The sequence below is a fragment of the Rattus norvegicus genome, chromosome 7, assembly GCF_036323735.1.
Source record: "Rattus norvegicus strain BN/NHsdMcwi chromosome 7, GRCr8, whole genome shotgun sequence".
NCBI classification, from domain to species: Eukaryota; Metazoa; Chordata; class Mammalia; order Rodentia; family Muridae; genus Rattus; species Rattus norvegicus.
Genome location: NC_086025.1, coordinates 59,080,023 through 59,093,112, shown reverse-complemented (window position 1 = coordinate 59,093,112; position 13,090 = coordinate 59,080,023). Strand labels below are relative to the sequence as shown.

General features: G+C 43.9%; 1 protein-coding gene across 13 annotated transcripts in view; it reads right to left on the bottom strand.

Annotated features, from left to right (window-relative positions):
* C7h12orf56 (similar to human chromosome 12 open reading frame 56) overlaps positions 1–13,090 on the bottom strand; it is a 51,618-nt gene that overhangs the window by 13,788 nt on the left and 24,740 nt on the right. For 11 of the 13 annotated variants that reach the window (XR_005486701.2, XR_010053026.1, XR_005486700.2 and 8 more), the window contains exons 5-8: positions 8,975–9,048; positions 6,783–6,927; positions 2,949–3,055; positions 1,778–1,867 (exon numbers count right to left, since the gene is read on the bottom strand). Coding sequence is in view for 5 of the 13 variants with exons in the window: in XM_063264104.1 (XP_063120174.1) it covers positions 1,778–1,867; positions 2,949–3,055; positions 6,783–6,927; positions 8,975–9,048 (416 nt within the window). In the remaining 8 variants the exon portion in view is untranslated. The remainder of the gene's footprint in view (positions 1–1,777; positions 1,868–2,948; positions 3,056–6,782; positions 6,928–8,974; positions 9,049–13,090) is intronic. The other 2 variants (XR_010053030.1, XR_010053029.1) reach the window with 1 other exon arrangement.

Below are 13,090 nucleotides of genomic sequence, written 5' to 3'. Positions count from 1 at the left end.
TTGCCCTTTAGATCTTTCACTTCCCATGAAGGTCATCCTGCTTCAATCATGAAGACAAAGACTGCAGGAAAAGAAAAATGGCAGGAGGCAGTTAGAGAGAAGGCTGAGTAGTCAAGGGTGCTTACTGTTCTTGTAGAGGACCTGGGTTCGGTTCCCAGCGCCCATGCCTGGCAGATCACAACCATCTGTAACTCCAGTTCCTGGAGATTAGATGCCCTGTATGGCTTAGTGGGCTACTGCACACACAGGGTATACATAAGCTCACAATGCTCACATTACACATAAATACAAAACAACAACTAAATCTTTAAAAGCAAGAGAAACACATGGTAGGCGCTGCGAGGGAAGCCCCACTCAGGTGCAACACGTGGGTAGCGAGCTCTTCTGCGATCTGACTTCCCTAAACCCACAGGTTAGTGTCTCTCCCTTTCCCATCAGAGAAGCTTCTCTTCACAGGAGATGCCAATTAATACCAAGACCCGCAACTGTGGAGGGCTCAGCCCTAAGTGGGACATCTCTGTCATGGCTCTTCCTCCAGGGTTCAAGGATCACTGCAGAAGAGGAGTCAGAAAGAGGCAAATTCCATAAAGACATGCTTCAAAATTGCTTTTGCCAGACACAACAGCCCTGCTGAAGACATGAACTCATAGCACCGGAGCTGCATGCACCAAGACCTGGGAAGACCAAGCCAGTCAAAACTCCAATATGGTGGGCAATGGTGACACACGCCTTTAATCGCAGCACTCGGGAGGCAGAGAGAGGCAGGGGGAATCTCTGTGTTTGAGGCTAGACTGGTCTACAGAGAGAGTTCTGGGACAGCTAGAACTACATAAAGAAATCCTGCCGTGAAAAAGGAAAGGAAAGGAAAGGGAAGGGAAGGAAAGGAAAGGACAGGACAGGAAAGGGAAGGGAAGGAAAGGAAAGGAAAGGACAGGGAAGGGAAGGGAAGGAAAGGAAAGGAAAGGACAGGGAAGGGAAGGGAAGGACAGGACAGGACAGGACAGGACAGGACAGGACAGGACAGGACAGGACAGGACATGGATGTGAAGGGCTCACCAAGCTCCACCTCAGACAAAGCACTCTTGGCAGCCGATGGAGAGGGGCCTCAGCTTTCTCTAAGGATGTGGCCATGATAAGCAGCCCATTCTCCAGTGGATGCCCTATAGCCATGCATACACATACCAATAAGACCAGTCAGAGTCAGTGTTTAAAAAACGAGAGTATGTGAGGGAGATGGGGGTGAGGATATGAGGAATGGGGAGGGTCTAAGGATGGATTTGATCAATTGTATATGAACAAATAAATAAAATATTTTTAACATGGCAGAATAACAAAAAAGAAGGAAAGTGGAACCTGGGCAACCTTGCAGGGGAAAGCCTGCTGACCTAGTCTAGACAGCTATGTGAGAAAGGTTAACCTCTCTACATTCCTTTGGACACAGGTCATCCTTGTGACTGTATACAGCCTAAACTCAAGTGAGTTCTGCTCATTTGACCTTGCATAACCCAGGGAACATCCTCAGAATATACATTTTCTGATGCTTTAAATAAAGTTGACTACTGCGGGAGACTTTAGTCCGCCTCATTTGGGGCCTTGCCCCACCCTGGCTCTCCCAGGTTCAAGCCGCCAACTAGATCAGTGGACAGAAGTTAATAAGAACAATGCCAGAGACTACACAGTCCGATGTCTTCTTAAAAGACAAAACAACAGAAAAGTGCACACACACAAACACACACACACACACACACACACACACACACACACACAAAGACCTTACTTCTTAGCTGCCAATGTGTTCAATCGTGAGGATTCAATTTCTGTTTCTCTGAACATCAATCCTAGGGTCTGTATAATTTCAATACATGCCCTAGGAAATAAGAGAGAGAAAATGGAAAATGGTATACACATGCACATCTGTGTGCACCGTCCCACAGGGTCAGAATTCCATGAAAACCATTAGCCTTGAGAGGAAGGCTTTTGGATGGTCGTTTAGCAAAGAGTTCATCAAATTCTGTGCACCAAATTGCAAACCCTGGCCAAGTGCCCGGTCTGGGATTGCTATATGGGAGGCACTCAAAATGGGCTTCCTGACAGAGCAACATACCAGGGTCAAGTCACAAGCTTTAGCATTTTGGAATTCAAATTTTTTTAAGTGTGTGTGTATGCTCTCGCGCACGCACGCACATAGGTGGATCTGCCTGGAAGTAAGTTTGTGCACAGGAATGCAGGTGTCCACACAGGCCACAGACATTAGATTCTCTTGGGGGTGGAGTTATAGGGGGTAGTGAGTCACCAGTTGTGGGAGCTGAGAAGCAAACTTGGGGCTTCTATAAGAGCAGTTTCTGTTCTTGGACACTGCTCATGGTATGATGGCACATCCTATGATTTTAACACTTGGGAAGCAGAGGTTTGAGGCCAGCCTGATCTACATAGTGAGTTCTAGGCTCTTACAGATTCCAAAACAAGAACCTATTTCAAAAGATTAAATAACATCAAAGAAATCTTTTTTTTTTTTTGGTTCTTTTTTTGGGAGCTGGGGACCGAACCCAGGGCCTTGCGCTTCCTAGGTAAGCGCTCTACCACTGAGCTAAATCCCCAGCCCCAGAAATCATTTTTAAAATTTAAAAATCTACGTAAAGCAAAAGTTATAGCTCCACTAATCATTAATATCACATATATCTTTATCTAGCATTATCCATTTCTCTTTAACCCCAAAAGCAGCGGCTCTCAACCTTCCTAATGCTGCAACGCTTTAATGCAGTCCCTCCTGTTGTGGTGACCTCCAGTTATAAAATTATTTCGTTGATACGTCATAACTGTAATTTTGCTACTTTTATGAATCGCAATGTAACTATCTGATATGGGAGCCCAGAGGGGTCGCTCTCAAGCCACAGGTTGAGAACCACTGCCTTAGAGGGACACGATCCAATGACCCAGTTAGTACTCACAGGAGCTCATCGGCCCTCTGGCTTTTGTTCTGAAATGCACGCTTATCCCTAGACTCTGGCAAATATTCATGAAGTTTGTTCACTAGGAAGTAGAAAAGCTCACTGGTCTGCAAAAGCAAGCAGGGAAGGAAAAGATGAGGGTAACAGTTGTTAAAACTCCACCCACACATAGAGGAACGAAGAAAACATCTCTCCACCCTAAAGAAGCTATTTATAATAGTATCTTTAAAACTAGCAGAATTGGGGGTGGGGGGACTATTTTACTCCCTGCCATCCCAGTGAGATGTCAAGAGCCAGGGGATGCCATTTAGGTCTAGCTCAAGAGATGATGACCATTCGGAAGGCCATTGTAAAGACATGGAAAGTATTCACGGATGCCAAACCAAATGTGCAGTGTCATAATTGTGTAATAATAGCAATAAAAAGCTGCAGGGGTGGTGCTGATGCTAAGGTCCTGTTCCCCAATTGGTTCTTCACCTTTCATTAAGGATGCCCCTGCCGATTGATGGGCGGAAGGAATAGGCGGGACTTCCGGTCCCTGCAGGAAACTGGCAGACACCGTGGGGGGGGTGGGGCTTAGGTGGGATAGCAAAAGCTACAGACAACAAAAAGCAGTGTAAACACAGACAGATACTTTTGAAGGTAGATCTGAAATAAAGATTGTCGTTTCTGTCTCGACAGACACTCGGTTTGAGCAACTGACATCTCTGTGTTCTTTTTCAAGGAGACGAGCTAAGCATGAGAATAAGCACTGCCCACCAAATCCGGCAAGTTGATACAAGTTTGCAATCGCTTCTCCTTTCTAGCCTTCTGTTGCTGTGTCCCCAGACCTCTGATAACTAGTGACAACCGGTGCTAGTTAGATAAGTAGGCATATGTGCTATGGGGGTGACGGGGAAGTCAGAAAAGGGCATCAGATCCCCCTGAAGCAGAAGATACGTGTGGTTGTGAGCTGCCCCGTGTGAGTGCTGAGATAGGAACTCTAGTCCCCTGCAAGAGCAGTATGTTCTCTTCACCACTCCGGCTCACCAAGCTCCCTTGGAAAACCTGGGTTTTAGGCTGGGACCATGAGAGATAATCTTTTTTTTTTTCCTCTTTTTTCTTTTTTCTTTTTTTCGGAGCTGGGGACCGAACCCAGGTCCTTGCGCTTCCTAGGCAAGCGCTCTACCACTGAGCTAAATCCCCAGCCCCGAGATAATCTTTTAAATAGAAATTAATCCTCCAAAAAGGATCTGAGAATGTTGTCCTCCTCAGTCACAGCTGCTGACTCTGTGTAAATGAACCCGAGAACAGATCAGGGCTGTAGCAAAGACAGTGAAGGCAAAAAGCCCCAGGTCTCCACGGTTTAGTCAGAAACACAGAGGAGCCACGAAGGGGTGGAAATGCTTAACATACACACGTACCAGTGTGGCTTCTACTCGCTCTGTCCTTGCCTGTTCCACAAACGAAATCCAAAGACCTCCTTGAGTCCAGCTAATGACATGACACATGACGATGAAACGTTGAATGAAACCTACACTTCAGAATAGCTTGACTTTTCACAAGAGAATAAGATTTCAATGTAACAAATATAGCTTCCAGGACACGTGCATGCATTGTGTTGGGCCTGAGCATGCTGTGGGAGGTTAGAGCCCTGAGCCAACAGAGTAACCACGCTGATTCTTGAGGGTAGAAACTGCCTTAATCACACTTCAATGTCTAATTCCTGTGACCATGCCTTGAAATGATTAGGAATGTGATAAATGTTTGCCCAGTGGTCAAAATGCTATGGTTAATACTGGAGAACATTGCCCAGTATGGCAGTCACTGGCCACAGGGGCTATTTAAACTGATTAAAGTTAAAATGCCATGACCTCATCCTTGGTCACATCCAAGTGCTTAGTAGTCCCATGTAGATAGTGTCTCCTGAACTGACTGCCACGGACAATAAATAGCAGAGTGATACAGAATAGGTCCAGAGATCAAAACGAGCAAGATGCATGGCTCTTCACCGAGGACAGCAGAGAAGAGAGATTGGTGGCATTTGAGCTGAGCCTTGAAGGACAGGGAGGCCTTTACCGAGTTTTTTGGGGTTTTGTTTTTTGTTTTGGGTTTTTTTTTTTTTTGGTTTTTTGTTTGTTTGTTTGTTTTTTGTTTAAAAAAAAAAGGAAGACACATACTACAAAAAGCAAAGGACAGAGGAGAGGATGGGGGCAGGCTCCCGGTATTGATCCACAACCCTCTGAAGTCCTGCGTTTAAAGTGTGTGTGGTGTGTTCCTAGTAGACTCTGCTACTGCCAACCATTTCAGACCGCAGCACGCCGCCTCACACCATTGGCATCAACCAACCTGCTGTTAATTAGGATAGTTGATCACCTTCCTTGGCTCGAAGCTGCCCCAGCTAACCAGCATCCCGGGGCTTTCCTCAACACCCACACTGAGACGGCAGACTGCTCTCATCTGGAAAGCATGGTTTGTCCCCTGCAAACAGGGCACCTCCTGACTGCTCGAATGACTGTGTACTTCAAGCTGCTCACTGGGAAGACAGCTGTGGCCCGCCATGAATGTGGCCCTGTACAGGCTCAGCACTTTAAAGATTTATTTATTATATATGAGTGCACTGTAGCTGTCCTCAGACACACCAGACAAGGGCATCAGATCTCATTTGCAGATGGTTGCGAGCCACCACATGGTTGCTGGGATTTGAACTCAGGACCTCTCGAAGAGCAGTTGGTTCTCTTAACCACTGAGTCATCTCTCCATCCCTCATCTTGGCTTCTTAAGGTCTGCTAATACCTAAAGCTGAAAAGGTGGACATTAACTCTCCGTGTGAGAGTTAAGCTGGAAGGAGTACTGGGGACCCCGTTTTTTGAAAAATGGCAGTCCTGGATTTAAAAGCATTTTTTTTTTAATTTATATTTTTACTAAAGAGAAACTTCTAATGAAAAACTTGTTTAAAATCTACTTTTCCTCCACCTCACAGGCCAAGAATGTTCCCCCTCACATCAATCCTTGGACAACATCAACTGGACCTGCGACAGTTACTTTGTATCATGGCTCCCGTTTCTTTCTATCTTTCCGGCATGCACATAGGTATCACTGATTACCTTATGAAATTTTAAATCTTAAAACATATAGGGAAATTTTCATCCAGCAACATGGCTGCTCTGGCCAGTGATCATATCCAAAGACCTAGGTTTATGTGGTCTGGCTGGAATAACACAACTTTAACACCTGTGGCTTGTAATACAGACACACCCTGGTACACACCTTTAATCACAAACAATGAAGGGGAAGTTAGTTTGTTGAAGGAAGCAGCCATGTTTGAAAGTGACATCTACTTGAGGGGCAGACAAAGTGATGAATCAGAGAAAGATTTGACAGAATGAGTCAGAGATAGAATATGCCCAACTCTCACGAAACCAAACAGAAAAGAGAGGCTTACTTAAGAGAATAGCACTAAAAGATGGGGAGAAGGGTAATTTTACAGGGACAGTTTTACAGAAACAGGTTACAGGTGAAGACTGAATGAGCCAGAGAATAAGGAACAGAAGATAAGAAGCCAGTTTGAACCAGTCAGCTTGGGGAGGAGTTGGAGCCAGAACAGCTGAGTTGAACCAGCCAGCCAGAGTTCAGAAAGAGCTGGAAAAGGTGAGCTTATTCAGCAGCAAACCTCCATGATGAACAATGACAACTGACAAATAAAAGTTACTTTAACAAAAGCATGACTACATTAAATACAATCCCCATTTCACAATACAGCATCAGAATACAACTTGTATTTCTATTTTAGTTTATGGTTACATTTGACAACCAGACAAAACAAGTTTCAGAGATTAAGGATAAAATGCTTACTTTCCAGAAAAGTCTTTTTAGAATGAAACTTCTCTGCGCTGCCACTCTAAGTTCCACAATTAAATACAATATCTTCCTCAAAGTATTGTCTTTAAGAAAAAGTTCAGACTTCAGTTGACAGAACTGCTTAATTTTCTCCTCAGACCTACAGAAACACACAAAAATCAGGTAAAATATAAGAAACTGCAGTTCACAAATATCACAGTTATTGACAAGTCTGGTGGAATTTTTTCCCTCCTTTGTTTTTTTGAGACAGGGTTTCCCTGTGTCTGTCCTAGAACTCACTCTGTAGACCATTCTGGCCTAGAACTCAGAGATCCACTTGCCTCTGCCTCCTGAGTCTAATCCTGGTATCAAAGGCCTGTGCCACCACCTTCCAGCTGTGACTGGTAGAATCTTAACTGAACTTCGTATTCTGAGCCTTAGCATTGACAAGCAGTGAAGCTCTGCACCCTACAAAATGAACTGCCTCTCTGAATCACTGTTCACCCCTGCCCATTGATCAGCTGTCACGCTCTTGCGGTCCCCAGTAAACCTTTCTGTGGGCTCATTTATACCATTAACACAGACCGGAAGCCTTGGGTAATATTTATTTAATGTTTTCTTTCCATTAACTCCTTTGCTGAAATAAGTGCATTTATAAAGAAATTTCCACGCATTTCCTGTAAAGGCCGTGTGAAGGCTACTCATGTTCTGAAAGACAGTCTATGTTTTAGACTGCGGTGGGTAGGGGGCCCCTTAGCACAAAGGGCAGAGCACCAAGCTAAGGCGTGTTTCCTGTTGCAAGCAGACTTTCCAGAAAGAACTGCTCTTCCACCACGGAAAGCAAAATAATGAACGTGTGTGTGTGTGTGTGTGTGTGTGTGTGTATGTGTGTGTGCACCTGAATGATGGAGCACTGGGAGGCCAGAGGCATCAATCAGAGCCCCTGGAGTTGGAGCAACAGAGCATTGTAGGGTTGGGGATTTAGCTCAGTGGTAGAGCGCTTGCCTAGCAAGCGCAAGGCCCTGGGTTCGGTCCCCAGCTCCGAAAAAAAGAAAAGAAAAAAAAAAAAAACAAAACAAAAAAAAAACAGAGCATTGTAAGCAGCCGGACATGAGTTCAAAACCAAACTCGGATCCTCGACAAGAGAGGGAGTACACACTCTGAACACTAATCCATCTCCCCAGCCCTCTTTCCCACACACACACATACACACTTTAGTACTGCATTAATCTCATTTTACCCAGTCTGCCCCTCAGATGGATTGTGGGAACAAAAATCTTTCTCATCAGAGGAGACATGGAGATGACTCAGCCAGCTGTAGGACTGTGGTGTAGGTAGACAACCTCTGTTCAGTCCTGAGCCCATGTGATGAAGGACAGAACTGACTCCCAGATGTTGTCCTCTGTCTTCCACATATACGGCAGGGTATGTAATAGGGTGCGACTGCAGCACGCACGCGCACACACACACACACACACACACACACACACACACACACACACGACATCTTTTAAAAGATTGACCTCACCTAGCACTGTGCTCAGAAATTGAAATTTGCACTAGAAGAGGCGCTCGCTGACTGTGGCAGGCTCCAGACTGGGGGATTCTCAGAGACTTGTTACTCACTGTGGTGCTTTGAATATGTTTGGCACTATTAGGAGGTGTGTCCTTGTTGGAGGAAGTGTGTCACTGTGGGGGTGGGCTTTAAGACCCTCCTCCTAGCTGCCTGGAAGACAATCTTTTCCTGGCCGCCTTCCAATCAAGATGTAGAGCTCCCAGCTCCTCCTGCACCATGCCTGCCTGGATGCTGCCATGCTCCCACCTTGATGATAATGGACTGACTCTCTAAAACTGTAAGCCAGCCCCAATTAAACGTTGTCCTTTATAAGACTTGCCTGGGTCATGGTGTTTCTTCACAGCAATGAAAGCCTAACTAAGACAGGATCAGCGTCAAAGTCCTTCTTAAGTTCACCATGAGTGCCCTCTGCAATGCACTGTCCCACATCTATTCACTGTGTTTCTGTCACTTACTCCTTATTTCCTCTGGCTCTCAACTTGTCGCCATGAATACTTGTGTTTGCAGATCTAAAACTTACGGCAGCTGCTGAGGTAGGAGTAGGAATAGAGCAGTCAACCACACTTACACTGCACAGATCTAGAAGTGCAGAGAGAAATCTCTAACGAGTACCCCACACCTCAAGGCTGACCTGTATGGCTTCCGATTCCTGAGGACATGACTTTGCGCAGTGCCACACAGAGGATCTTGTAAAAGAGTGGCTCTCTGAAAAGAGGAGAAGAGGGGGACTGTCAGAATGTTTGTCTCAAAAGACAACCTCTGCCTCTGCTCAATGTCATATGTCCACGCTTGAATCCCCTGGTCTCTCCCCCATGCTTTACTTCCAGAAGTCAATCTAGAATTTAATAACTTCACAAGGAATTTTTTTCATGATTTGGTTTTAAATACAATGATCTTTCACTGTAAAAAAAAATTATCCACATTCAATTCTCCTGCACACACACTCAAATTGGAACAATACATCAATGCCACAGCTTTCGCTGCAGGATGACATGCAAATTCTGGTTTTTGTCATTACTGTGGTTACTTTGTCAGGGTCTCGATTTGTAGCTCTGGCTCGGAACTTGCTATGTAGACCAGGCTCAACTCAAACCTCCCAAAGATCCGCCTGCCTAGGCCTCCCCAATGCTGGGATTAAAGGCACATGCTACGAAGCCTGGGAAAAGTCTGTATTTTTAAAATGATTTATCAAGTGTGGACAGTATCTAAATGCATAAAGTGAAGCAGAGACGTTCTGTTTCCCCTTCCCTATCTACACAGCAGCCATAGCAGCCACTGCCACTTTGGATTTTTTCTTATAGACAATCTAGTCATTAATTATAACATATACACTTATGGTGTTTATATATTGGGATGTTTATTACACCATAGATTTAATACTAGTTAAATCATACCACATATATTAATCTGAAAGTTTGACTTTTTTCATTTACAGTGCACTGGATTGATGCATATAGATTTACTGTAATTTCTCAAGGGTTATTCAGTACCATAGCACAGATATATAATACTTTATTTTTGTTTTAAGCTGATTTTTATAGTGCTAGTGCCTCTTCTAATTTTTTAAAGACTTTTTTTATTTTATGTATATAAACTAATGTATATAAAGACTATTTTTATTTTATGTATAGACACTATAGCTGTCTTCAGACAGACCAGAAGAGGGCATCAGATCCCATTACAGATGGTTGTGAGCCACCAGGTGGGTGCTGGGAATTGAACTCAGGACCTCTGGAAGAGCAGTCAGTGCTCTTAACCACTGAGCCATTTCTTCTGCCTCCTACAATATTAACTATTCCCTCATTAATGGGGTTAATTTTTCTTTTACTCGTCAGTGTTAACATTTCCCACCTATTCTGTTGTTATTTAATGTGTCTGGATGTTTTGTCTGTTGTACATATCTGTTCACAGAGTGCATGCCTAGTGCCAGGTGAAGCCAGCAGAGAGCAGTAGATCCCCTAAAACCAGAGTAACAGAAAATCGTGAACCACCATGTGTGTGCTAGGAATTGAATCTAGGTCCTCAGGAAGAACAACCAATGCTCTTATCCACTGAGCCATCTCTCCAGCACCTCCCACTCAGTCCTTAAGACAGATAGAACTGGGGTCAGGAGAGATGGCTCAGGGCTCTTCCAGAGGACCAGCGTTTAGTTTCCACCCACACAGCAATTCCTAACCATCTGTAACTCTAGTTCCTGGGGACCCGACACTGTATTTTGGCCTTTGAAAGCAATGCACACGTGATACACATACATACATGCACACAAAACACTTGAGTGCATAAAACATTTTTAAGCCTTAAGAAGCAAGTAAACAGAATACTTAGAAAGTTCTCTAGACAATCATTTACTGATGTGGGGTTTTTTCTCTTTGTTTTTTCTTTTGAAACAAGTCTTTTACATGTTTAATGCTTATTCATTTATTGTGTGTATATATATGTGTGTATATTTTGCCTCTATGTATCTGTCTGCACCTCATGCCTGCCTGGTGGATACTGAGTCGGGAAGAGAGTGTCAGATCCCCAGCAAGTGGAGTCACAGTTGTTAGCGCCATGTAGGTGCTAGTAATCAGACAGAAGTCTTCTGAAGGAACCGCCAGTTCTCTGGATGGCTGAGCCACCTTTGCTGCTCCTCTTACTAAGTTTACGTCTTCATAAAGAGAAGGACTTTCTGAGTTGTTATCAATTGGCTTCCTGTCCGTGTTCCTCCTATACTTTTGGCAAGGTAGCTATGGTATATTACAAGAAAAACTTAAGAAAAACTAGGTGCTTTTTCTTGGTATCACATCACTTCTGTGTTTTAGAAAAAAAAAGTCCCTACTCTTCAAACGTTTGTTTGTCTTAAATGTAGATACCTTCGTTGTTCTTTTGCTTTGTTAAGACAAGCTCTCTCATACCCCAGGCTGGCCTCCAACTCTACAGAGCCAAGGATGGCCTCGAACTTCTGATCTTTCTCACTCTACCTCCTGAGTGCCGGGATGACAGGTATTCAATACCTCACTGGTTTATGTGGTTCTGGGGCTTGGTGCATGCTACACAAACACTCCATTAGCTGAGCTGTATCCTTAAGCAAAATCTAGAATTGAAAAAAAATTACTTCATTTGCATGAGTGTTTTGCCTACATGTATGTCTGCATACCGCATGCATAACTGGGGTCTGCAGAGGCCAGCAGAGGACACTGGATCTTCTGGAACAGGAGTTAGAAACAGTTTTGAGGGGCTGGAGAGATGACTTAGTGGTTAAGAGCACTGACTGCTCTTCCAGAGGTTCTGAGTTCAATTCCCAGCAACCACAAGGTGGCTCACAACCATCTTAATAGGATCCAGTGCTCTCTTCTGATGTGTCTGAAGACAGCAACAGTGTACTTATACATAAAAATAAATAAATAAATCTTTTGTAAAAAAAAAAGAAAGAAAGAAAGAAAAGAAACAGTTTTGAGCCACAATTGGATGGCAGGAGTCAAATCCAGATCCTCAAGAACAGCCAGTAAGTACTCTTAATCCTCAAGCCATCTCTCTGGGCCCACCCCCCAAAATCTAAAATTTTAATCTAAGATATGCTTCAGCAATTTTGTGATCTTCACAACATATAAGAGATGAAGAATTAGCGTCAGTCTTCTTTGCAGAATCTGAGATAGCAGACAACACAGAAGTCAGCATTATTAGTGAAAGTTACAGATAAAATGAGTAACGGAAGGAGCCTCAACTCTTTGGAAACCCTTAGAATTAGGATGAATGTTTTTTGCTTTTGTTTTGTTTTTTTAATCTTATCTGGTGGCTTACATCCATTTAACTGACATCTAGAGAGAATTAACATGTGTCATTCACCTACTTAGAAATATTCCCTGTGGCAGCATGGTGAACGACATACATAGGACACTGGTGCGTCCGTCAGCTACCTGGGACAAGCCTGGGTTATGAGAGGTTTTTCTTTCAATTTCTAAAAGCTAAGGAAGACAATACCAACACTAGCCCAAGCTGGCCATGCTGACCACAGAACTTGTCATTGTCACAAAGTCGCTACACATGTGCACACTGAGTCAACACTGTCACTAGAATGACAACTATCCATTGTTCACATGCACACTGTGGCACACACATGTATGCACACTGCAGTAATAAAATTTTTAAAAAAGGAATACAGAGACACAGTGACGCTGTTGAATTCATCCAAGTTCTGTGTTACCCAGCTAACTGCAAAAGGCCCTGGAAAGACTTTGTCATGATGGTCCTTGCTTCCTTGCTCCTCAAAAGCCTAGGTTCCTCCTCTTTTCCCTAACACAGTTTTCTTCTTTCTTCTTTCGTTCATATATATGACTATCTTGCCTGCAGGTATGTATGGATACCACATACATTCCTGGTTCCCAGGGAAGCCAGAAAAGGACATCAGATGCCCTGAAATTGGAGCTACAGATGGTGGTAAGGTGCCTTGTGAGTGCTGGGAATCAAACCCAGGCCCTCTGCAAGAATAACGGTGATCAAAGCTGCCAAGCCAACTGGACAGTTCCCAAGACACTGCTCATTAATAAACACTTCTCCCTATTGCAAACGCCTGAATGAAATATGCCCTTAATTGTCCAGTGCATTCCTGTTTCTCATGACAGTCACTAAATTCCAAGGCTCAGTCAGAGAGAGAGAGAGAGAGAGAGAGAGAGAGAGAGAGAGAGAGCAGAAAGCATGTTTGCCCTAAAAAAAATAAAAACAAAACAACAACAAAACAAAAAACCTCAAACACGCTGAGGCCAAGGGT